This window comes from Rhea americana, unplaced genomic scaffold (assembly GCF_003343005.1).
Source record: "Rhea americana isolate MKP2758 unplaced genomic scaffold, rheAme1 scaffold_516, whole genome shotgun sequence".
Taxonomy (NCBI): domain Eukaryota; kingdom Metazoa; phylum Chordata; class Aves; order Rheiformes; family Rheidae; genus Rhea; species Rhea americana.
In genome coordinates this window covers 112,997-139,043 of record NW_028186664.1, presented here as the reverse complement: position 1 = coordinate 139,043, position 26,047 = coordinate 112,997, and the positions used below count along the sequence as shown (strand labels likewise).

The window sequence follows — 26,047 nt, the reverse complement described above, 5'->3', positions numbered from 1 at the left end:
AAAAAAAAAAAAAAAAAAAAAGGTTATTTTTAACCCAGATCAGTTCACTTAATCTGGTTTGCAGTATGGCTCCGTGACTGTTGTGTTTAGTGCAAAGGCAACGGGCGGCTTTTGCAGGGAGGAAAGAAGGGAAGGTCCGTCAAGGCAGCGGTGTCACGGAGCCTTTGTGTGATGCTCTCCGTCTTCCAGAATTACTTCTTTCCGTTCAGGTTTCCAAGTTATTTTGTTCAGTGCTGAGTGTTGAYGCTGACAGGTATTTCCACGGTTGTTTTGGCTTCCAGTTTCCCCAGGTGGATCTTTATTTATTTATTTATTTATTTTAAATCTGCTCAATTCTGGATAATCTCTGCATGTTCACTAATATTTTGCCCACTTCTTCTTTGGAGCTATTAATTTAGATACTCAATAAAATCGGATCTGCCACCTGTGGTATCTCCTTGCTTCCAACTCAATACTACACTCTTTCATTGCCTTTAAGTTATGTCCTTCAGTTACATTCCCTGAGTGAGTAAAGGTTTCACRACTTCATTTTCCCTTACCTTTCTGGAGAGAGTGAAACACTGTCAGTACTTTTTCKAATGTCTGAATAGATTGTCCGTCCTAGTCTCATTAACACCTCCTTTTAAATGCTATTAAGGCTTGTGTTAAGATGTTTTTCTCAATTTTTTTAATAGAGAGATTAAGGTCAAATTGAGGATGCTATAGCCATAAGCTTTATTTTTTATTTTTAAGCTGATTGCTGTGTGTGTGTATATATATATATATATATATATATTTTAAAACACTGGGAAACTTCCCCATGTTTGATTTTGAGGATTCAGTATTGTCAGTAGCGCAGTAAATTGTCCAATTAACATTAATCTGAGATAATTAAATTGTTTTCTTTTGATTACAAAGTCGTCTGTAACTTAGACACCTCAGAGTGTTTTGGAATATGTAAATGGCTCAAGAGGAAATAGCTAATCCCAAACCCCATTTCAATTCTTCAATAATTGACTTGAAATACTGATGAAAATGGGAACTAAATAACTTAGACATCAACTTTTGTGTTCTTTGGTGAATTTTGCCTGCCTGGGGCTAGGAGTGTGTTTGATACGAGGCTCTCCTTGAGGACACAGAGATGTGGATGAGGATATACAAGCTCAACCTTGGGCCAAGGCAGACGGGTGTTCAAGGACAAGGAGAAAACGGGATCGAGCTTTGGGAGGGTGGAAAACGTATCTGCCTCCCAAACCGTTTGCTTGTCGTCCGGTGCTGTGGGACAGCTGCAGAACTGGTGGCCGACGCAGTAAGTGCTAACCTCCCCGTTTAGAAAGCACAGGTTCCTCTCGTCCTCTTGCGAGCGGTTGCTGCGGACAGGGTGGGGAAGGGAGTCGTTTACTAACGAATGGTCGAAACGAGACCGGCCGGCACTTTGGGAACGGAAGAGCGCGGAGGTGGGAGCTCACGGGGATGCCCTCCTTGCTGCCTGACGGGGTGTTCAGCATGGGATCTCAGCCAACTGGATTTTATTTCTTGGTGCCCTGAAAACTCTTCTCAGTTCTCCTTGCTTTGAAGCCTCTCGGAGGGCAACGGGAAGCGTTACGGGGCAGGATTTAAAGGAAGGCGAGTGTTTAGCTACCTGGCTCCAGTCTGGTATTGTTAGACCCTGTTTGGTTGCATTTTACCTCCAAATGCTTTTCTGTCCCTTCAGAAACTCCCGTCTCAGTGCACATCCTGATGGGTGGCCACAAAGTTCAAGGGACTCCATTGGTATGAAGTTTTTGAGGTGCAAAATGGACCTTTAAGGAAAGCTTTGCAGTGTGTCCAACCTAACAGAGTAGTCCTCTCAGTTAACAGTGCTGCGTCTTTACTCTCGGGCATATCAGACACTTGGTGAATGTTTTTAATCTTCATTTGATGACTAGTTGCAGAGTTTTCTTTTTTTTTTTAAAAAAAAACAAATTACGCTAACAYTATTTTATCATAACAATCCACAGTCTACCAAGGTAGGTTTCTTATCAGGATGCTCTAATTAATTTGTAGTCTATTTTATAATCCGTGTACGCTGCTCCTGTGGCCAGAGTCTAATTTTATAGCAAGAAGAGCAAAAGCAACTGATAGAAAAGCAGAGTTACTTTGGGAGAATAATTGTAATTGTAAGGCTATCATAACGYGGTGGGTACCAAAACAGAAGAAGCRAACTARRTATCGGTYRTYGGAGGGGAKGGTAGGATTAAAATAAATGTTGCTACCGTACTTGAAATACCACATTCGGCCAATGAAGATATTAGGAAACAACTTTTCTCGCCAAGCAGCTGCAGTAATGTTATAAGGAAATGTGAAGGGATTTAAACTTTTTTCCACACCAAGAAGAGGAGGGGAAGGGAGGGGAGGGCTTCATTAAGCTGCAAGCTGCAGGAATTCTTTGTTCGGTTCCTCTGCCCAAGTTGATAGAGGTAAAATGCTTGAAAAACGTTAATTAGGAAATTAGAAGTTAAGGGGAAACTGGTGCAAAAGGTATTCATGCTGAAGTTAATGAGCCTATCCAGCAAGTTGGTGCAGCTTTGGCTCTGGAAAAGGAGGAGTCGGCAGGGGTTTGCATGGAGCTGGAAGTAGTAAGCAGGACCCCGAAGAAGCGCCTCAACTCTACACCGAAGCAGTTTTGCACTTGTAGTTGGAAAAATCTGGTGTGCGTGCAAAGGGAGCAAAAATCCACGTGGACTGAGGAGAGGAGGAGGGTTAGCAGTTATCTACCTTAAAAACAAAACAAAAAAACCCACAAAAAACAAACACAACCAGGCAGAAATCTCCAGTAACACCACGCACGCCTCCCACACTTTTTAAAGCGTCAGGTTACTGTCCGGATACCGCTTGGCTGTCGGCGGCGTAGCTGTGAGYACCCGAATTCCAACTTCCCATCGGCGCTCGCCGGCGCGACGCCGGCGTTTGGCTCCGCGTGGCGCCGCGCAGGGATGGCGGTACCCGCACCGGCTCCGAACCCGAGCCGGCGAGCGGCTGTCCTCAACAGCAGGAGGGGGAAACCGAAACCTGCCTCGGGAAACCAGCGTTCCCCGTTATTTTCCGTGTCTTAATTCTTTTATCAGGTGGAACGAGGAGTCTCCTTTAGACCTGGAGACAACCAGGCAAGACCAGGAGTCCTTCTCTGACGTTCTTCCCCAAGGGAGCAGTGAAAGCGTTTCCTTGCTAGGGATTTGTGAGCCRGATAACTAATCCTTTTGCTTCTTGGGAGCTTCAAATGAAAGCCCCGACTGGCTCTTTGGGGAGCGGTGCGTATTTTCTGCAGATTTGTGCCAAAAGGCTCACAATACTTTAAAGTGCAGCAATTTTGGAMCAGCAATTAAAAATGCGGTGTTTTGATTTAATATCTGCAGCAGATATTAAATATATTTAAATGCATAAATGCAAAGTAGATGCTTTAGATACCTTACTGAAATGAGTTTATTCCCTTTGTTTTTTTTTTTTTTGTTTTTTGTTTTTTTTTTTTTTTTTGGTTAATCTCCGGCTGAGCAAGTTTTTCTCTTCCCTCTCAGCCTGCTCTGGCTCATTTTGTAGGTGACTTTGCCAGATTTGTTCCGCTTTTTGCAAGTGGCAGAAGTGGCCGGAGCTGCTGTTCTTCTCTGTCTGCTTTCAACATACCCGGCCGGCTGGTGGGGCTGTGCCAGTATACCGTCCTGGGGGCTCTCGTTTAGTGCGTGATCGTGCTCTTGATGAACACAGTTGTGCTAGAAGAGCTTGCCAATATTGTGCTCTTTTCCCAAATTCACCAAATAACTCCTCAACTGCCATTTTYCACCCTTTAAAATATATTTTGTTTTGCTGGTTTTCTAATAAATATCTTTATCCTTCTACCTGAAGCCCTCACTGTATGCGACACAGAGCATAGTGATGAATTCAGCACACCTTTAATGACATTTTTGCCTTGCACTATCACACATACTAAGCGTGAGAGAGAAATCCATATGCAAYGAGACTTCTTCTGTGCCGGTGCTCTTCCAAACTGTTTGTCTTAAATTCTGACCGTCTCTGGGTTTTGAACGATGAAAGAAGGCAGTGATAGCCCTCATCTCGGGGCAGCTCCTCCTGGTATCCCTCAGTCATGCCAAAAAAAAAAAAATCCAACAACAACAACAAAAAAGCAACAAAAAAGAGGGTGATTCTGCTCAGCGTCTGAGCGGCACAGGGAGGTCTTGCTGCTGTTAGAGCTGCAGGAAGATCCCGCTGACGAGGTTAATGGGAGGTGGCCACAGCGCTCCTCTCCCACTCTTCGCCAGCTAGAGGTGAGCAGAAAGGTGGGGTTTCCGCTCGCCCTCCCGCACGGAGGGTTACGGCAACGCGGTCCTGCGGCTAAAGGGAGGCAGCGCCTGAAAACCCTTCTTTGGCCACACGAAGGTAAAGATGCAGAAGCGCTCCGAAGCTTGGACTTCAGACAGACTTGGCTATCAAGCCGTCTCCGCTAAATGAAATAGCAGTGACGAAGAGCCGTAGCTTTTGGCGCCAAATCGGTGGAAGGAAGGATCGCTGACCCCGCGGCTGCCCACGGAGCACGGCGCGGCTAGCAAAGCATGCTTCTCGGGGAAGGGCTTGAGGACGGAGGAAGACCTGAAGGCTTGAGGGGAGGTGATTTTCTCCCCCATATGCTTGGACCTAGCTTTTTTCTGTCCTTTCTTGCTGCAAAAGGAGTCATCTGTTTAATTTTAAGCAATGTTACTGAAGCTTTTGGAACTTTAAACTGCAGCCCGTGTCGTCTTGATAAATGATTGTGTGTRTTCCTGGAAGGAAGTTAAAATGGGGCTGGGTTATATTTGGTACCTCCTGAAGCGCTGAGGCTACTCCGAGTACAAAGTGTGCTCAAAGAGAGACTAATGTGCTACTGCAGAGCTTGATGTGATGAGATTTGTCAAGTCGTCGTTTCTGCTGGAATTCGCTTATGCATTCATCTTTCTCCGAGAGATTGTTTATTTATATTTTAGATTTCCTTACGACTTTGAAGAGGGGAGCCAGGAAGGCAAGACAAAAAACATCAAAACATGACTAACCTCCACGCAGCAAATATGCTTATTATAAAATTAAAATATCAAACTAAAGCACCCAGAGAATAGCTAGATCTATTTAGAAAACCCCGTTGTGCTGGCTACACACACTTTTTGATATCAACAGTATTATTTGGATGCTTGAGCTCCAGCAGCAGGTTTTTTTGAGTTCCCTCCAACGATGCCGTCTGAGGCGGTATGGTTGGATTTTCACGTTGCAGGTGATTCCAGAAACTTCAGTAAATGTGAAGTTCGGTCTTTCTTTTTCTTTTATTTATTTATTTATTTTGTGCTGTTTCCTTTTGCGGCTGTTGGGGGGTCTCTTGTGGGGAGCCCACCTGAGCTGGGAAGCCGCACCGCTGTGGTTAAAGRTGGGACGGGTTGGCAGTTGCAGAGCAGTTCCCCCTTGGTTTACTCGAGTTGATATGTTCTGCGACCTGTTTGCTCCCCGGGATGGCATTCTGAGTGAATGTAAACTAATACTGGATCAGTGGTTAGAAGTAATGGAAAAGTATTTAATGTGAACCTTTAGGTACTGGCTTGATTAAAATAAACAACCATTACAAGGAGCATGGGTCCTGGTAAAAGAGCCGGTTTGTGAACAGTAGGTTTTCTGTTCCTCTATATAATGCATAAAGCACGTGGAGCTGCTTGTAGGTTTTATTTTTATTTTATTTTATTTTWTTGCAGTGTACTTTATTTTGGGACATCTGGGCTTCGCTTCTCTGACTTTTTCTTTTTTTCCCCGTCAGCTAAGGAGGGCGGGTGTGAGAATGCAGTGCAAAACTTTGGCTAAAACCTGTTTGTTCCAAGGTCTTGACAAGTAGATGATTAAAACGCTCTTAAATGAAAGATTAAAGTGCCTTATTTTCTTCCTTTTGAAATCAGAGAAGTTCGTAGTTCTGACTTCAGCTGCTTCCGATGCTGTTTCTGTTCTATTCTTTGCTACTTCTAATCTGTTTTGTCCAACCGAACATAGGAAAAGCACAGACTTCAGGTTTGTATAGGCTTTGTGCAAGAAATGCCGTGCAAGTGTGCTGCCCAAAGCCATTCTGCAGAGAATTGCAGAATTCTGATTTGCAGACGCAGATGGTGAGAAAATGCATGTTTCTTCCTCTGCCTGCGATGATGGAAGAAAGAATCGTATTTTCAGGGAAAGGCAAAYTGAGACTTAAATAGCAAGAGGTGCAGCACTGATGTGTATGTATTTGTGCGACGGGAGCAAGCAGGAAGCGGAGCGTCGGCCCGTTTGCATCATGCCGCTCCGTTTGTGAGGGCCGGTTTTGCTGCGAACTCTGGGACTTCTTCCCCCCTTCTCTCGTCGTCCTCCACTCCGCCTCTGCTTTTTCAGACCGCGCTTTCTACGCGTGCCCGCTTCTCCTTCGTCCGTGGTGGAGATAGAGAGCACCTGGCTAAGAAGAGCAGTGCTTTGATCGGTTTGTGYGTGGAGCCTCACTCTTCTCCCTCTTTCTCTGTCTTTTGGTCGCAGTTGCCGAATTGTGGAATGCTGTGAGGACTCTACCTGCCCTGCAGCCATAGGCAGATCACCGACTGGATCAACCCCATTGGAAGGACGGTCATATCCAAGAGGTACCAACTCAYGTTTTACGTTTGCCCTCAAGCTGGGGTGTTTTAGTTCAGATTCTCCTCCAAAGAACTGTTCTTATTTTTTTTTCCTATTCGCTCTGCAGTCTGGAAAGTTTTCGTGGTGAAGGGTAAGGGGAAGCTCAACTGTGTCACGGAGACTCCAAGTGCAGTTTAAAAAGTGTTGGCATCTAGTATGGACTTGACCGTTATCTATATTAAACGAACGTTTAATGCAACAGAATTGCGTTATATTTCAAACAGTCAAGAAATGCATAATCTGAAGCTCCGGCAAGGCCATATATCTGATGCATTTTACTGTGTTYCTTTATAAAGTTAATAAACCTAAGGTAGTCAGCAAGCTGAAACAGAWTATATAGTAGGTCAGTGCTGCCCTTTTAAAGAAGGACAAGAGTTGCAGGGGGGTTTTGAGTATTTATAAGTCTTCGTACAATATTTAAGACAACACTGCTTGTGTTTACTAGCTGGATCAACATCAGTGGGTTGTCAAAGGAATGATTCCTAGCATAAATTTCTGTCATTTGCCTGTACACATTTTTCTTGTAGCTTATGCTGCAGCCTTTTTTAATAGAAAGCTAGAAACTTCTTTTTTTTGTGTGTGTTTGTGTATATATATATATATGTATGTGTGTGTATATATATATATATATATATATATATAAAATCTCTGCAGTGTAATGTGCTCTGTAAATTGTTTAGGGTAGGTACTGCCTTAAATATATATTTAATATAGGGCTTAGCATTATGGAAACCTGAATTGGTTAAGACCTCTGGGTATTTATATATAATAAAATCAAATGTGTTATATTGGTATTTATTAAACACAAACGTACCACTGCAGGAAATCCCTGAGCAGCACACTGTTAGGGGCTGGGAAGGATGCTGGGCGAGTGTCACTGTATGTTTGCCCTATATTTAAATTTTGCCCTAGGTATTCACATTTGTTTGTTTTTGGAGAGAAGATGCCAGGATAGCTAGAGCATCAGCCTGAGCCAGTACAGCTGTTTTTGTGCATTGAAAAAATAGGGTTGACTCATTTTCCCCCCTTTTGTGTGTTTTGCTGATATCTCAGCAATGCAAACTTTAGTAGTCAGCTGCCTTTATACCCACTGAGTGTTCTGCTCCCACTCAAGTCAGATTTGCTGAAAACCAGATGCAGGCAGAAGGCAACAGTGCTGGTGGATAACTCTGCTCTCGGATCCACTGCGTGGTGCTTGGTTCCAACACTTGCACGTGCTGTGAACCCTCACCCTCCAGACATTTCAGCAAGAGGAAGTGTTCCAGCCCTTCCTTGGGAAAAGCCTACCCAGATTAGATGTCTTTTCTGCTGTCTCTATGGGTACAGAACAAAAACAAACTGTTGTTTCTTCCTCTCTCCACCTTCAGCAGCTCAACCCCATGTGTCTCAGGTGGGACAGGGTACAGAAAGTGCATAGCATTTCAGAAAAGCTTTACTTCCTCGTTGTTTTTGCCAACATTTGAGCACCAATAGTGGGCCCCTTCCATCTTCCTCTTCCCCTTTCTGTTGAATAATCTGCTAGAAAGAAGGATTAAAGGGRAAAAGGGGACCTTGATGCTTCTCCTGAGATAGGAGAGAGGTAGAGAAAAAGTAAATGTGGGGGCTAAATTGATGAGAGGTTGGAGAAGTGAGAGTGGCATTGATAGAAGATCTGGAAGATTGAGATTTTTTAAAAAATGAGAATATGTTAAGTGCTTGCATGAGAATGAGAGCTTCTGGTCCCAGGGCTACGTATGATGAGAGCTGAGAGCATTTAGGTGGGATTTGACTCTAGATTAAGAAACTAARCTTAAGCTCTGCGTGTGCTGGATTTCTGAGCTCCCAGGGCAATAGGTGGAGATCTCATGAATGGACCTGAGGAATGGACCCAGAGAAATTTGGCCGACCAGCCACTAGTTGTCTCCTTCAAGCCGATCTGGCTCTCCAGGTTCTGTTGACTGCACCAACAAGGATCTCCACCAGCCACTGCAGACATATATTTTTGTGTGTCTTTATCTTGAACTGAACCTTACCCTTCTGGTTTTAGACCAAGGGTAGTAAATGATGTTTGCAGAAACCAAAAGAGAGGAGAAACAACTGAATTACTTTCTTGAACATGGATGTGCCTGTWCTGTTAACTTAATTTTCTAAGGTTGCTTCCTTCTCAGTGCTTTCCTTCCCTCTCCTTCTGCCTCCACCATCCTAAGTGATATTCCAGTAATTAAACAGTTAATCACTGTGTGTGTGGAAAATCCATGTATATCTAAAAATAGCTCTCTTATCTGTGCAACAGCTTGGTTTGATGTAAATATTCTTAAATGAGCTTTTACGTTAGGCTGCTTTTTATGCAGTGTGTGTGAATGGAATTTGGCATGTGGTTAACTGCTCCGATTTCATATATTTGCTCYCTTAACCTCAGAGCATGTGGAAAATTTATGATTTTTAGTCTTATGACCATTTATGTCCATTTTGTGGGGTCCACTTGGGTCTTCATTGGGTTTGGAATGCACCAAATCTGAAGTTGAAATAAAGGATCTTGCTGRCAGGTGATGGATACTTCTCTGCTGTTAAAGACTGCTTCACTTAGCTATTTCCTTACAGCATGAGCAAATCCTTTGTTTGCGGATCTTAAGTTTTCTTAAATTGCCAGCTCTGTTTCGGAAGATGAGTTTCCTTTTGGAGAACACATCATGTGGAAGATGATTTCTGTAGGTCTAAGCTATGTGAGTCCCAGGATCCTTTGAAATTTATTAAAATTATTTGAAACATGAAGTGAAATACCTGTCACTTGTTCCTGGTGGCTTCTAATGTTGTTGACATCAAGGATAGAAGGRTTCGTGTTCCCTTGTTTCCTTTGGGCCATATTTACAGAAGGGAATTGGGTCACATTAGAACATAGTTAATGTTTTCAAATGTGGCCTCTTGTCTAGTCTGCACATGTTGTGGTTCGTCATGTGTTTGCMTGTGTTCCATGACTCACAGCTGTGTCAGTGAGAACCCCTGTGGATTAGGAGCATGCTGCTCATCTACGTGACTTGGGAAATGTGGACAGGCTTTCGACAGTGTCTTCCATAACATCCTCCTAGGCAAGCTCAGGAAGTGTGGGTTAGATGAGTGGACAGTGAGGTGGATTGAGAACTGGCTGAAAGGCAGAGCTCAGAGGGTCRTCRTCAGTGGCACAGAGTCTAGTTGGAGGCCTGTAGCTAGTGGTGTCACCCAGGGCTCAGTACTGGGGTCAGTCTTGTTCAACTTTTTCATTAATGACCTGGATAAAGGGACAGAGTGTCTCCTCTGCAAGTCTACTGCTGATAAACTATGAGGAGTAGCTAAGACACCAGAAGGCTGTGCTGCCATTCAGAGGGACCTGGACAGGCTGGAGAGCTGGATGAAGAGGAACYTCCTGAGGTTCAACAAGGGCAAGTGCGGAGTCCTGCACCTCGGGAGGAATAACCCCAGGCACCAGTACARGCTGGGGGCTGACCTGCTGGAGAGCAGCTCTGCAGAGAAAGACCTGGCAGTGCTGGTGGATGCCAAGTTGACCATGAGCCAGCAATGTGCCCTTGTGACCAGGAAGGCCAATGGTCTCCTGGAGTGCACTGGGAAGASTGTTGCCAGCAGGTGGAGGGAGGTGATCCTGCCCCTCTCCTCCGCCCTGGGGAGGCCTCATCTCGAGTGCTGTGTCCAGTTCTGGGCTCCCCAGGACAAGACACACATGGAGCTACTGGAGAGAGTCCAGCGTAGGGCTACAAAGATGATCWGAGGGCTGGAGCACCTGCCCTGTGAGGAACGGCTGCGAGAGCTGGGCCTGTTCAGCCTGGGGAAGAGAAGCCTGAGGGGGGATCTGATCAATGTGTACAAGTACCTGAAGGGAGGGTGTCAAGGGGACGGGGMCARACTCTTTYCAGCTGTCCCATGTGACAGGACAAGAGGCAATGGGCAGAAATTGAAGCACAGGAAGTTGTGCCTGAAGGTGAGGGGGAATTTCTTCCCTGTGAGAGTGAATGGAGCACTGGACCAGGTTGCCCAGAGAGGTTGTGGAGTCTTCTTCTSTGGAGATCTTCAAGGTCTGCCTTGATGCAATCCTTTCTAACATGCTCTAGGTGACCCTGCTTGAGTAGGAAGGCTGGCCTAGATGATCTCCAGAGGTCCCTTCCAACCTCAACCATTCTGTGATTGTATGACAGAAATGTGACTCARTGTACCTTGTGGTAGTGGGTAAGTAGGTGGAGCACTGAAGAATATTACCTGTTGCTTCAGAGGTCTTTTTTGAAGAGAATTTTCAGACTTACGATCTAAGTACTGAAGTCAGTAGCAGGCGAAAGAATAGCTGGGACTCTTAGCTTGAGGTTACTTTTTTTTTGATTTAGAGTTTGGATGAAGAAAAGCTTACTGTTGTGTGTGGGGTGCATTGGTTTGGTTTGTGAGGACAGGTCAGAGAGCTGATGTTTTCTACCATGTTGCTGAATCCTAGGGAYGAGTGTGAGATGTGCTAGGGCACTTTCATAAGATGCTCTCGCTATGAGCAGGAGTAGCTGCCTCAAGAGCAGAATCCTCAAATGTTTTTTTTTTTTCTTTCATTTTAACGAGGTTCAGGGCAACCTCTTGCTGTGTCATGGAAGGTACAACACTGTTTTGGTCAGTAGTGAAGATATAGACAGTCTCCATTCTCTTAAGCGTCATCTCTGTCTTTTCAGATTCTTTGAAAATGATGGAGTAGAAAGGCTCTCTTGAAGAGAGAGCTGAGACAGTTCTAGACCCTTCAGGATGCTGGATTTTGGTTGGGTTCCTCTTCTTCCCTCTCTCCCAGACCAGTAATCACAAATGCTGTAGAACTGGAAAGGCTCTGGGATCTGTAACTATTTGCCCATTCTTGCTTCATGGGAATTTTCACTTCCTGGAAAGAGATTTGTTCTTTCTTGAGCAATGTTAGAGGTATCAGTCGAAGGAAATGAACCTTCCCCCCTCCATTATGTACCTAAATATGCTATGATGTATTGAGTAGGGACACGTCTTCCTGTACCCTAGAAGGTGACACGTTTATGAAGATTAATGACCATCCTAAGTGTCCTTTTCTTTGTTGGGTCTAATCCTGTAAAAAACTCTCTCTTAATATTTCTGCCTGAGTATATGGTGGCAGTCAGAGGCACGGGCTACATCATGCAAACGTAAACTGTGACTTCGGGTCTCCAAGCTGGCCTTTGTCACTTCCCATACGTGCTTCWGCTCTCCAGATGAAACCTGAGGTGYCCTTTGGTCGTCTGCGATAGATGACGGATGCGCCGCCGCAGTAATGCGCTGTAATCGAGTGTCAGGGWGCAAACATCAGSCCGAATGTCCCATGAGGATTAGTTTGCAGCGTGGTGGAAGCGGTGGGTTGACAAAGTGGCTTTGTGCTTTCTGGCTGAGCGCTGCTGACACGCGGTAATTGTTAGAGGAATGGAGAGTGAGACATGGTTAGAAAGATGACATATCCCATAACGAGGGGAAAAAATCAAATGTCAAAACCCGATTTAAAAATAAAAGAAGGCTTTAAGAAGATTTATGGACCAGAGAAATGGAGAGGAGCTTTGACGCCGGTGTTTTCAAGATGCTCTGTACTGCCTTTCTGCTTTTGATCTACGAGACAAACGAAGCGCGCTGTAGCTGCTGCCGTGACTTAGGAGACTGTAACCAAATAATTCTTTGTCTGCCTGCTCGGACAGGAAGATGAATTTAGTATTTCATTTCTTTTCTTTGATCCTAAGTAGCGAATCGTATCTACRTCTGTTCTTAAGAAAAGGAAACCTCCGTGGCCGTGACTGCTTCTGGGACTCAGGTTCACCGTGGTGCTGTGACGGCTGCTTCTCTCGGAGGCCAGGCTGACGTCGTTTGGATGTGCCCGTGGAAAATCCCCTTCGACCGCTGTGCGGTGAGCAAAACGGTATTATTATGCTGCTTTGGAGTCACAGATTAAAAAAAAAAAAGAAAAAAAAAACAAAGATGGAGGTGTAGATTTTGTAGGAAGCAACAAAAACCCCAATCAGAACAAACAGCGCATCAAAGTGAACGCTGGGCTCTACTGAGAAAATACTAGTGGGTTTTGCCAAGCGGATGAGAATCGGAGATCTGCTTGAGCACCGGTTTCCCCTTCTCGCAGAAGCAGCGCGGCAGGGCTCCCGGTTCCCGGCTTCTTTTGCGGCTGACGCCGGAGCAAAGCACGCGGTTATGTTCGGCGCGCCGACCTGCAGCGCTGCCCCGCGGCGCTCGTTCCACGTCTCGCCTCGCGGGAGGCGCTGGCCTTGCTCTCCGGTGTCTGGTTTACCGCCTCCTCCTGGCGTGCCGGCCCTGTTTGTGTTGATAAACGCGTGTTCTCGGCGTGCAGCCCGCCGGCAGCGCTGCGCRGCGAGCGCAGGGCTGCCAAATACACCTGGTTTTGATTAAGTGCGTTTGAATTTGTGAAGCTGGTTAATACGCGGCACCTTTCACACGTTCTTTTGTTAACTCGGAAAAGCTGCGTGTCCTGATTTATAGTGCCAAAAGGGGTAAACTGACATTAAAAGCATTAATTAGTCGTGGTTGCCTGCACAAAGAATAGAGTTGGTGTGAACCAGCTTTTGATTTAGCCCTTTGCGGGCCTTTGATTTTGCCTAAGCTTGTTAAAGGGCCTGTATCTCTGGCTTTTTCATGCTAGATTTTATAATTAGAGTTTAGTATGAAATACAGGGATCAGGCTTGAAGAGCAAGAGTCCTTTACAATTATAAGGAATAAAATTATAAAAGCAATGGGCCAGAACTTTAAATAGAGAAGTGTTCCTTTTAACTTGTAGATTGGGTAACTTAGTAACGTTAGCTTTGCAGTAAAAATACTGGCGGGTTCTTTGTGAGTTGGGAACACCCTTAGCAAAACTTGGAAACGATTTATTCCAAAGCTTCGAGGATTTGCCCGTTGTGCAGGACTTCAGCAGCCATATGAACGTATTGGAAATTTCACAAGCTCCATCACAGGTATCACTCGGTTTCCCCAACGCACACACTCATCTTCACCCATTTCRTACAGGCTGATGGGGAAAAACAAAGTATAGAGCTTGCTGAATTGCCTGGATTTTATGCTTGCAGCTCCGATRTTATATTTGTGAGCAGATGCCAGTACAGCGTCATTTCTGTAGTACCCGTTTTTAGTCATCTGTTCTCCGTAGAAAAGTTTGCAAATAAATAACTGCAATGTAAACCATAGACTAGGCTTTTGTATAAACCTTCCATAACCATGCTTGTGGGAAAAAAAAATACTGTCGGTATAATGTTGATATTTGCCTCTGGTTTGTTTGTGAATAAGATTTCCCTCCATCCGTGTAAAGTTTCCTTCTGCCTTAGAAATTAGCACGTAAACAGCTATGTAAGAAGAACATTGCTTCTGGACTAGGTTTGCATCAAAACYGGCTAATGCTTGCCCTTAAAAAGCCAACTTTTGCCCACGGTGGTATCGCTGATCCGGCCGTCGCTTCCTTTGTGCAGCAGYGTGTGCTATAACTGATGGCTGTGGGCAGATGTGAAGCTGTGGAAGGTGACCCGCTGCAGAAATATTTGTAAAACCTGCAAATATCCAGCTGCCCGTGAAAATCTRTATGTTTTCCACAGTTGGCCATTTGAGCTTAATGAGATTAAAAAAAAAACATGATTTTTGCGAGTCCTTAGATGAATGAAGATGGTGAGATGCATCTCAAGCTCCTTAGTTTAACAACAACAACAAAAAAACCTTCTTTTTCCTGAGTGTTTTATACACATGTAATGACATACTGGTGTCTTCTATTGTAAATTAGTTTTTAAAAGACTTTTTCCCTGTGAAGTTCTCTGTTTTCTGATATTTTTGATATTTTCTGATCTTGCTGGTACTTGCTCCCTGTAGGCTGGTTTAAGGTGTGGCTGCTTYGAAAGCGCCATAGTGCGTGCTTCTCCTCACCCCAAATTAAGAGATTAATTACGTCCTTACAGACCCGATAGTGACTGGGGACGCTSCCTACGAGGAGTCGACATTATTGATCGTTTCATTAGAGGTGTCGTGGGGCAGGGCTGGAGCGTGTACCAGTTGTGGACAGTCCTCCCCGCTTTGATGTCTTCTCTCCCAACCCTACTGAATCTGTATGGTCTACCCTGGCTGTCATGAAAAATGGAAATGAAAAATGAAACTATCGTTCTACCTGGCCCMAAAAGGCTTCAGGCTAGCAATAAACCTGTATTATCAGGTAAATGACAAACTGGGATTATTTTTCAATTTTTTTGGCAAGCGATAGCAGCTGGTACTAAAGCTTGCAGTGGTGCCTGGGCACCACTTTGTAGTTTTTGGAGGTGRTTAGGGAGCATCATGTGCAAAGAAGCATTTTTTTTTTCACAAGGGGCTGTTGCAATGAAAATAAATAGCATGGCTTGGCCAAGGACATACCTGTGTTCATGGTGGCAATTGCGCGTGCTGCTTCGCCACCTGATTAGTCTTTGTTCCTGAAGGTTTCACGCTAGCGGTTGCCTGCTGATTATCAGCCTCTTGCTCATTATCATCGTTGTTCCTGCTTCTTTGTGCTCTTTTTTTTTTCCACAACGTAAACAATTTCTAACGGTTCCTTCCTTCTCTGCTCTCAAATAATGGTAAAAGAGAAAATTAGCAATAGCTGAAGGCTTATTTTTCATGTGGCAGACCGAGTTTTATAATAAGAACTACTTCTCCTGGCCTGTTCAGTTAGACATTAATAATAATTTGTCACCTCTGCAATATTTGCTTTTCTGAAAGAGCTTAAAGTGTATCCTTTTGCTTCAGATACTATGTTTGCTTGTGATTATTAGTGTGTTTCRTAGAGGAATTGTTTCATAGAATCAGTAAGGTTGGAAGGGACCTCCGGAGATCATCTAGTCCAACCTCCCTGCTCAAGCAGGGTCACCTGGAGCATGTTAGACAGGGTTGCATCCAGGCGRGCCTWGAAGATCTCCASAGAAGGAGACTGCACAACCTCTCKGGGCAACCTGGTCCAGTGCTCCRTCACTCTCACAGGGAAGAAATTCCCCCTCACGGTCAGGCAGAACTTCCTGTGCTTCAATTTCTGCCCATTGCCTCTTGTCCTGTTACATGGGACAACTGAAAAGAGTTTGTCCCCATCCCTTTGACATCCTCCCTTCAGATACTTAAGTGTGTGACATGCTATGGGGACTTCCCAGGAGAAACTGTCCCTTTCCTGGGGGAAATGTGGTAAATGAGTCTGCAGAAGAGGACCAGGCTGGCAGGGCAGCTGGAGGACATGCATAGAAGGGCGGTGAGGAGATTGTCGGACTGACTCTTTGCTGGAGATGCTCTTCTTTTGTGAGCCTTGTAGGCATCACTAACCTAATTTCATCCGAGAAATTACAGGGCCTCAGTGGAAAGGAAAGCAGAGCAATTCTGCGGGGAGTTTAGTTTTAGTGACACCAATCACTCAGAAGCAGGAGTTGGGCTTAAAATATTAATTAGGGTTTAACTCTTTCTTCTTAAGACCTGGCCTCGTGTGGAACTGAAGCGTATGCCGTTGTGCTCACCAAACATTTCCGCTCTGGTAGCTTGAGAGGTCTGGAAAGGGAAGTGGACATCTCGGAGATGACTGAATTCCTTCAGGTGTCGTGAAGATAGCCACGAGTTAAAGGAAGAGGGCTTCTTGAGTGTGGCCTGATAGTGGGAGAAGTGGCAAAGCGAATTCATGCACAAGGCACCAGAAAATCTATGGAGAGATCTAATAAATGTCGAACCATGGGAGAAGCTTTGGTTGAGTCTGTGCTGTCTTAGACATCAAAGTCAATCAGCGTGACGAGCACCATCATGAGAAWCCGTGCTCTGTGTTCAAGGAACTCCTTGGTTTCTATTTGCTTTCTATTTCTTTTTTTTTTAATGTGTCATTTAATTCATTCCTGTTATATTTCATGGCTTTCTATAGGGAAAAGAGAAAGGTGAAACATTTGGAGTGATGAGGTGAAACCAGGAGCTGGGAGTGGAATAACTGCATTTATTTCAGAAGTGTTGCACCTTTTYGAAATACGCTGTCCAGCAAATGTTGATATTTAGTCTTTCCTGTAAAAATGCAAGGTGCAACCTAYGGCTTGGTGGTTTGTCTTGCTGTCTTCAGGACAGGGTAGTGGAAACAAAATTTCCAGGGGCATATTTAATGGTTTAATGAGAGCGGTGAAGGGATTAGGGAGGACTGGAGACAAGATTAGGAAGCTGTTACAACAGGCCTTAGACAGCCTAGAGGGTAACGCTCTCTTTGTGCCCTGCTTTTGTTATTGGTTGGGTTTATCTATTTATTTAATTAAAACCACATGGCAAATTCTACAGTTCGTTTATACCCTTTATAACATTCATTTATTCATTCATTCATTCATTTATACTATTTATATAGAAGCAATCCTGCACGGGTGTCTGGCTGGATAATTAGAGAAAGCAAGATACCAGGAAGTCCAGTGTGCACCTGGAGATGTGATTTTGGTTGTGGAGGACTCTGAAGTATCTAACTGTGAGTCTGAATATTCAGAACTGAAGCTACCTTTAAACAGCATTTTTTGAAGTTGCTTCCAAAAAGCAAATATGCACTGATCTAAATTACAGATACCTTTAGAAGCACAYGACTGCTTGAGAACTGGTTCTTCCCTCACCTCTCCAGCAGTTTGTTTAGCTGCCCATGTTTACTGCTGTTGCCGCGATTGCTAACATCATTAACACTGCGAACCAGGTAAGGAATGTGGCTCCTTGACGTGCTGCGCTTGGGGTTCATGTTCCTGGCTGGAGAAGAAGCCAAATGCTCAGGTTTGACAGGTAAAATACATTTCCATTTACTTAAGACTTCTGCGCCATCCTATGACTGCATCTCGATCCTTGGGGCTACCGATGGCCAGCATCCACCTTGTCTGATGGACAGAGTTGTGGGCAAGAGTCGCTGTCAGCTAGTGCATCCGTGGAGATCAGCCCCGTGGGTTAGGACCATCAGCGCGCAGGCCACCGAATCCGCCGCGTGGTGCGGCAGCACAGCCCAGAAAAGCACGAGTTCCTCATCTCTTTCCAACCACAGCGCAAAGATGGTTATTCGTGGCTGCTGCGACCATCTCAGTCTCCGACTTGCTGCCGTGTGTTTTCCTTCCCCGCTCGAAGGAAGTGATTCTCTCCAGTCGTAGCAGCGTTCAGTTGACCGAACCGCTTTGTTCGCCAAAGCGGCGCTTTGAAGTGGAATCTTTGAAGTTTCTTCTATGATCGGGGATTCGATTAGACCACTTTTAGCCCACAGTCTCACAGCACGGATTTTATTTGGAYGAGTCTTGCCAGCTATTGGAGCTCCAGCAAGCACAAGCGGCCCTTCTTTTGATTTGGAGGCTGTTACTCGCTCAGGTTGTGCGGTACGCAGAAGCCCCGCAAACGGAAGTGAAATCAATTCAAATACARGAGGAGAGGCCCCTTCTTTTGATAACTTTATACAAAGTCCAGAAATTTCTTCTAGAAATCTGTGTGCAGGGCAGATTGCTGTTTGCAAGTTGAGATACTTAATGACCTGTAATGAGGTAAACAAAATATTTTATCTTTTTTTTTTTTTAATGTGGGAAGAGGGAGGAAAACAGTAGAAGGCTTTTGGTGGGGATAGTTCTGTCACTTTAGATCCTAATGTGCAGCTTTCAATGTTCTCTTTCGATGCTTTCCCTGCGCTTGAGGATGCCGACGTGACGGGGTCACTCATGGTATCAGCACAATCTCTCCAGTCAGCTTTTTGAAGCGTGTCTACAGCATTAAGGCTCAACTTGGAAAGGTAATCCCCTCTGGAGCCTTGACCTAGCCTCCAGAGGACTCTCTCCTGCTCTCTGGAGCCTTTGGGTTCTCTTGCGACGTTTCTTCCTCTTTGTCAAGCCGSCTTGTGTAATGGCTTTGACTGCCAGGCGGAAATCTTCCTCTCCTGTCGWCCAGACCTCCTTTTCTTCAGGTCCTTCACAATAAAGGAGTTTGTGGATCGGTGCCAGGCCTTTAGCCAGAGCGGCTCCYGGCTTTCATACCAAGCGAGGAACAGCGCAGCCAGATTTCTGTCCTAATYCCTCTTTCTGAAGACAAAGAGAAATCGGTGCTGTCTAGACGTTGGATGTTCCGAAGATATTTCTTTTATTCACTTTAGCGTGTGCTAATTTAAGGCTGAGAGTTCCCTCTTTCTCCTTTTCATCTGTAAAAACGCTCACAGCCGCTCGCTGGGCTGAGCCGCGCAYGAGCCGGGATGCTTTTGCACCCCGTAAGAGCAGAGCGAGCGAAATGTGTAGTGAGTGTTGGCTGGCAGCTCGCAGATGAAGCGTTTGTCATTTAGGATCTCTCCTTTTTGTATCTAACGCTGTATTCAGGCACCAGATATTAASCAACAGATGCCAGCTGCTCTGGAGCTTGTATGCTTCTTTGATGGCTTATTGCAACAACCTTTCCTTGGGTCCATGTACCAGAGCTTTTTAGTTGGGAGTGACTCCTTRTGGCTACAGATTTTGAGTAGAGAAAGCTAGAAATGTAGAGATTTCCTGGTCTTTTGAAATTTTCCGTCCATTGATGGCAGGATTTGACCTCCTTTTTCTTTGGAAATGTTCTGCTAGGAAGTTCAGTTAATGATTAGGATCTAATTTACCTTTGGATGTGGTTTAGCTGTATAATCAGGAGSAGGTCAGGTACAAAAATACTTTGAAAACTGAAGGGAAATTGGTAGCAAAAGTGACCTTAACCTTCTCCATCGCAGATGCGCTTAGCTGCATGTTCTCCCACCTTTTGGAGGGTGCGATCCTTCCATGTAGTTGTTTGCTTGTTTGCGCTAAAGCATGTAAATACTGGTCTCCATTTGAATCCGACGCCTGTCCGAGTCTCTTGAAGGTCTGAAATGGTTCTCCTGGTTTGTCGGCCTTCCCGAAGGAGCCAGCAGCTCCTTCCCGGTTGGGAAATCCCAGTTGGGGATCCTMGGAGGGGCTGGCCATGTTCTTCCCCCCACGAAGAGACCTGTGGCTGGCCAGGATCTGCAACGAAGTGTTGACCCTCTTGGGGGGGGGGGGGGGAATGAGTGAATTAAAAGTTGAAAGGATGCAGTTGGCTATAATAAAAATGTAAATGAGGAAAAGCCAAACGAACTTGAGGCTATTTCTTCCTTGGTTCTTCACTGCGTGCCTTCCACCCATCTGTCGGTCCTTTGAATGTCACATCTAGGGACACGGAAAAACTTTGTATTTCGTGTCCTCTACCTGACAGAGTGCGTAATTTCCGCCTGAGAAATTCCAAGCAATAATTCCTAGTTAAAAATAAAAGATAACTTACGCTCAAGGTTGTCATTTCAAAAAGCGTAACAGAGGTGCACATTACTAGCTGCACTTTCATTGTATATAAATATAAATTTCTGTCCATAATATTTTTAACGCAGATTTCTCTCTGTTTCAAAACACAGTTTTGTGGATGGTGCCTTGGTCTAAGAGCTGGGGCAATCTTTGGGAAATTCATTTTGTATACGTTTAGCTGCCTAAAAGTGAAGTATCTGKTTTTTTTTGTCCTCTCTTGGCACATGGAGACACACAGAGATCTGCAGCAAATGATCATCCTGCCTGTTTCAGACATCTTTAATGGATTTGCCTTTTTTTGGTTCTTGGTATTGATGATAGAGGAAGACCGAATTGCTAATCACATTAAATACAAAAATTGAAATGGAAAAGGGTAGGGAAGATTAATGCTCCCATGAGCGGTAGGTGCAGGTAGTACCTTGGTGACGACTATTAGTTATACACTCTTGTTAATTGTAAGATCTTTAAGCAATTGCAATCTGTCCTCTTTATAAGCGCTTAAACCAAATTTTATAGCTCAAATGATGGATTTAGGAGTCGTATATTGGCTTTGGACCTGTTTTGAGGGCTCTTTTGAGGGTTATCTTTTCTTACAGTGGGCATCAAGAGGAGTTAAGTCTTGCTTAAGGAAGAAAAACTAATCATAAAAATAACTTCTTGAAYGCACTGTCCCCCAAGCGCGTAGGAGATGGTTGTTCTGTTGTAGTGTGAGCTGTAGTCTCTGTTTCTGAAATGACTTAAAAATAAGCTAAGAAGTCACACGACTATATTCCGGCCTCTGGCCAGCTCGGATTATTGAGTTTGAGGATTATTGTAGTCGATTAAACGGGTGGAATTTTGACTTCTGTTGCTTGGGTGCCCTTGATTTTTGGCTCGCGCCGTATTTAGCTTTTAGCGTTCAAGGGCCGCGTTAGCGGGCTTCCAGAAGCAGTCCTCGCGTTGGTTTTTAAAAGGGCTTTGAGGCGACAGGCTGGCGGACTGGAGGACACGCGGTAGCCTCGCGGCGTTGCGGGGCAGAGCCTCCTCCGAACGCTGCCYGCCTTCCAGCACTGTCTTTTATCTTTTCATAATTCGTGCTCTTGAGTGCTGTTTTATGCCGCAAGCATATCGGCAAAATACTCTGTAGTGCAATTGGAATATCTCCTACGGGAGAGGAAATTTCTCCTGAAACCGAAATACGGTTTGCTTCAAGGGACACAAAAAGCCTTTTGGTAGCTTAATAATTTGCTGGGGGGAAAATTAACTTGCCTTTTTTTTTTTTCCTGCTCTGAAGGTTTTGTGTCTGAATGCAAGGTCCCAGCTGAATACCCTGGTGCAAAATTTGGTATGATGGTAAAATCATTACTTGCCTCCTGATTGCTTTATTAAGTCACTTTGCAGTAGGGATAGGCATGTTGTTTATTTTTTTTTTCTTTTTATCCTACCTTTAAAAAAAAAAAAAAGGGAAAAAGAAAGCCAGGATTATAGCCTGTTTATTTAGGTATCGCTCTGCTGTGGCTCACAAATGAGTGCCAGCTGCAGGAGGCATGGAAATGGCTTACTGGCTCTTGACCGTTTTTGCGAAAAGATGAAACCGAAGCAAAATTAAAATGTAAAAGTAATAWATCAGGGAAGGTGTCTTTGCATCTGGAAGGACTGGTTCCGTCTAGCTGACGCCGAGCTGCAGGCAGTTTATGTATATGACAAACCGATCGGAGCCTCAAATGCTGCTGTCCTCTTGCGTTATCTCTCTGCCACTAATGCAATCCAATCCGAACAGCACCCTGAAGCGCTGAAAATTTCAGGTTTTGTACTCGGAAGCGGCGGGGAGGTGGCGGCGCTACGCCTTCGCGTGGTTCTGCGCGGCTCTTTCCCGCATCCCAGAGCTAAAGAAGCGGACGGCTCGGGGAGCTGCGATCTCACCCTGACGAACTTRGGGCACAGCTGTGCTTCTCGAAGATGGTCTTCATACGTTTTATTTGATGTTAATAATTCCCGTTTCAGATATTTCGCCCTTAAAAAGCGTGTGCGTGAAGCTGTGTGTGTGAGAGCTGAGTTAGAGCTCAAAACCTCCTTTTGAATCGTTGAAGCTTTTGACGGCACTGTTTAGCAATGAGTTTTGCAAGCTTTGAGTAAATACTAATTGAGTTTTAATTTGTCCTCCGGTAGATCCAGAATCGGCGCTTGTTCTTGTAGAATATGGCATGGTAAATAATAGCATTTAATTTCCTTTCTCATATTCTCTTGTTTTAAGATGCTGCTTTTATAYGTGGTATTTTTCTCCTTAGGTTAACCAACTGCCAACCTTTGTTTCTCTCCCTGGCATGTGATTCATCTCATCCAGCCACTTGAAGTTGGAAGGAAAGGCGGTAGGGGGGAAGAAGCCAGGGGGAAGAGGTGAGGGAGCTGGTGGTCGGGATGTGAGACAGCTTCTCCGTGGACGTTTGGGTTCTTTGTGTTGCCTTCCATGGCCAGTTCCTCTTCCAGCTCTTCTAATCATCATTTCTTAATATTTACTTATTTTAATAACAGACGGGAAAATGGGCTGTTAGGGGAAAAGATGATTACCTTAAAAAAGAAAAAAAAAAAACAATTACTTTTAAATTTTATTTTGAAATGGAGCATTTTAAAATGGAGTAATGTTATTGGGCTTCACACCCAGAAAGCCTGTGTGCTCGAGCATCACATCAGGGTGGTTACAGAAAGGCACTCAGCGCGTTACGAGTCTGGAAAAACAAGCAACAAGCCCAGAAAAAATGGGAAGCGTACAGTATTTCCAAGTAAGGAGCAGCTTGAAGTATTTTTAATGGTTATTTGCTCAGCTCTGGGAATGTAGAAATTGTACCTTCAGCAACACAGACCTGAGAAATTCCACCTGTTTGCCGTCTTGATGACGGTTTGCTTCTAGCTTAAGGAAATCGTTTCCACTTACGTTAGACTGTTAGGTTGTGTGGATGCGGAATAGATTTGCATTCGCTCTTCTTGGCCAAAGAGGAAGCGGCGAAGGAAATTCTGGGGGAGTTGGGGAAGGAAGAGGAAAATTTTRAGTAACTTAAACTGCGTAACTTCAGCTGCCTCTTCTGATTTCTGATCGCCTTCGTTGCCTTGGGAGCCTCGGCGCCTTGTTCTCTGGCTGGCAGTTAGGAAGATGGGGGTGAGCGAAGCGCTGCGCTGGGTCGCGGTGGCCGGTGGGCGCTGCCGTACGCGGCAGCTCCGGGGGGGCTGCTCCGAGCTCTCCCAAAGCGGCTCCTGCAAAGCGGTCTTGTTTTAAGCCARGAGAGTCTCGTACTGCTAATAAACTGCCCAACTGCAGGACTTCTTCATGCGTTTGGTAACTCTAGCAGTGTTAATTTTTTTGTTTGTTTTATTATTATCCATAGAGGTATTTTGGGGAAAAGGATGTTTCAGCTGAACTGGTTGTGCRGGGGGAGAACACTGGTACTGAGCCCTGAACATGCTAAAAGCAGAAGTACACCTATCTTTGCTATTTTGGGACTTGAAAAACATTCAGGAATTTGAGTGGTCCACAGCTGTTTGTAAATGCCAAAGTCTTTTTTTAAATAGCAGAAGATTGTAAAATATGTAGGTCAAACGTTTTTTATTTCCCCTTAAGCCCCATGTTTTCGTAAGCCCCAATAAGTGATGGTGTGTTGGTGGTGCTAAGACTAATTTAATGACTGTTGCAAATAGAAGATGGTTCACGTTTTTGAAAGGGATGCTAGCTACGAGCCTAGCTATTAAAATAACATGTTCGTATATATATATTTAAAAAAWATCAGTAGACTGCCCTTTAGAGGCTCCTTTTTCCCCCAGACTGTTAAATTCCTCTCCCAGAATAGCTCTGAACTCTTTCACCTGTGTTTCAGATAACCTTCAAAAAGGGGAACTGTCAGATCGGATTTTCTTTCTGCTGGATCCTGTTAATAAGTGGAAAACCTCTGGAGTTTCCTAATAACGACTCTGCCAGTGTTGCTGGTATGGGAGCCCAGCACRCTCTAGCCTTGGACGGCTGGGATAGCGAAAATGCATAAGTAAATTTGTTCTTGAAATTACATTTTGTAATTGATTTAAGCAGATTTAATCTTTAGCTTATTTTGCTGTTAAAACCTAATTATGAATAGTTAAATTCAGGTTAAAGAATCCAATTTTCTCCTCGTTCTGTGCATTTACACACATTGCCACAACATGTCTGGTTTTAATGGTTTAGGAAACAGTGTCTGAGGCAGCATAGCTGAACTGAAGGCTTAGTTTATGTACGTAGTCTATAATATTTTAAAAACATTAATTTACATAAATTATAATTACTGTTGTTGGGGGAAAAAAAGAATTATGACAGCCACCCCTCCCCAAACTAGGCATATCTGCGATTAAAACAAAACATAAAATTAGGATTCCTGCTCTCTGCAACGTGGATGCTTGCCAGCCTCTCGACTAAATTGTTAATAGCAGCTTTGGGTGTAAAATTAGTTGGAGGCTTCAAGTTCCCTTATACAAACAGGTAAACGAAAGATAAAAGTGGAGAATACTATCTGTTTTCTGGTAGTTGGTATGTATTGGTATTTACTGAATTTAATTTATATTTATTTCTATATATATATTTATATATGTATCTGTGTGTATATGCTATATGCAGACACTATATACATGCTTAAAATTTTGGTGTTTGTTGTTGGAAGCTTAAATTATGGTTGTTGATTTGCAATTTGGACATGGGAATCTTATGTAGGCGATGATTTGCAGGTATGATCTTTACTCATCATCCGAACAGGGCTTATTCTAGGAAATGCCGAAGGTTTATTTTGCTCCAGGCTCTGTTTTTAATTCTTTTGAAGTAGTTGAGATTGGACTCCATAAGGACGGCAGCATCTCTCCTCTGCTAAAAACTTTCTGGCAAACAAAGTGCTATCTCATGCGCAGCAAAAATGTTTCCCYGGTGAAGCTSGGCCAGCAGCTGAGGGAGATCTTGYGGTCTCCTAGGTGGCGACTKAAGCACTGTTGAACTGACATTTCGGCACATTTTGGAGAAATATCTTACTGCTCAAGATAGTAACTTAGATGTACTGTGGAAATTTTACTTACCCATGATCACTCAGAGCAAATTCCCATGTATTTAGCTGTCTTTGTGGCTCCATGTCCTTTCTCAGATTGTAGCTGGGTCTTGAAATTGGGACATAAGAATGATGCTCTTGGCAGTATCTGTATCTAATTACGTTGGCCTTACTTTAGTATGTGTTTCGTGCTTGTTTTTCTACTCTTCCCATCTTGGAGAACCAGAATTATTCGGAAAGGAAAGAGAATAAGTTGTGCATTCATTATATTAATATTCTATACTAGAATCTCTGTCCTTGGCGATGCTAAAAAATTGACTGGATAGGCCACGAGCAACCTAATGCAGCTTTGAAGTTGTCCCTACTTGGAATGAGAATTTGGAGAAAACGACCTCCCAAGGTYCCTTCCAAACTAAATTATTCTGTGGTTTTGTGATCCAAACAGAATTATTCACCAAGTTGCTGTTCATCACATCTCTGCAAACCAGTTGGCAATAGTAAGAATTAACCTGCAGAATTTTTATTGACTAATATCAAATGTGTGCGTGTGTGTGTCCAGGTCTGATGGCGTGGTGGGACAGGAGAGCGTCTTGGCTCTTGGACTGTGGGATGAACTTCTACTAGCAAGGGAGTCTTTATGTGAGACCATGATCCTTGGAGTTGATATGGCTTTTGATTCATTTCAAAATGGAGTTGTCTAACTTTTCTGTTACCATCTTTCCTCCAGTCTTTGGCCTGAATTGCTGTGGCATGCTGCTATTTAATAGTATTCCTGCCCAGTCCAAAAGGTGGTTGCATTTTAGAAGAGAAGTCCTTCTCCAAATGTGGAAAAACCTTTGAGATTTTGAAAAAAAAAAATAGAAAAAAAAGCAGCAATGAACACACTGCATAAAAACATTTCCTGCTTGCCAAAGGTGCCTCTTCCCTACAATGATTCAATATTGTATTAATGAGGAATAATCGATTCTGCTGCCAACGTTAAAATACGATGGTAKCTGAATGAGTGCAATCCATTTGGCAGTCTTAGAGATTGCTGCCTAAATAGTTTCATCTCTTTATTRCAGGTC

At 44.1% G+C, this 26,047-nt stretch overlaps 1 protein-coding gene across 5 annotated transcripts in view; it reads left to right on the top strand.

Moving 5' to 3' along the window:
- The window catches only part of FAM168A (family with sequence similarity 168 member A), a 165,989-nt gene that overhangs the window by 31,447 nt on the left and 108,495 nt on the right, over nucleotides 1-26,047 (top strand). For 3 of the 5 annotated variants that reach the window (XM_085318074.1, XM_085318073.1, XM_085318076.1), the window contains exon 2: nucleotides 6,523-6,623. In XM_085318074.1, the coding sequence (XP_085174200.1) occupies nucleotides 6,523-6,623 (101 nt within the window). Of the gene's footprint in view, nucleotides 1-6,522; nucleotides 6,624-12,523; nucleotides 12,545-26,047 lie in introns of those variants that run through there. The other 2 variants (XM_085318078.1, XM_085318077.1) reach the window with 2 other exon arrangements.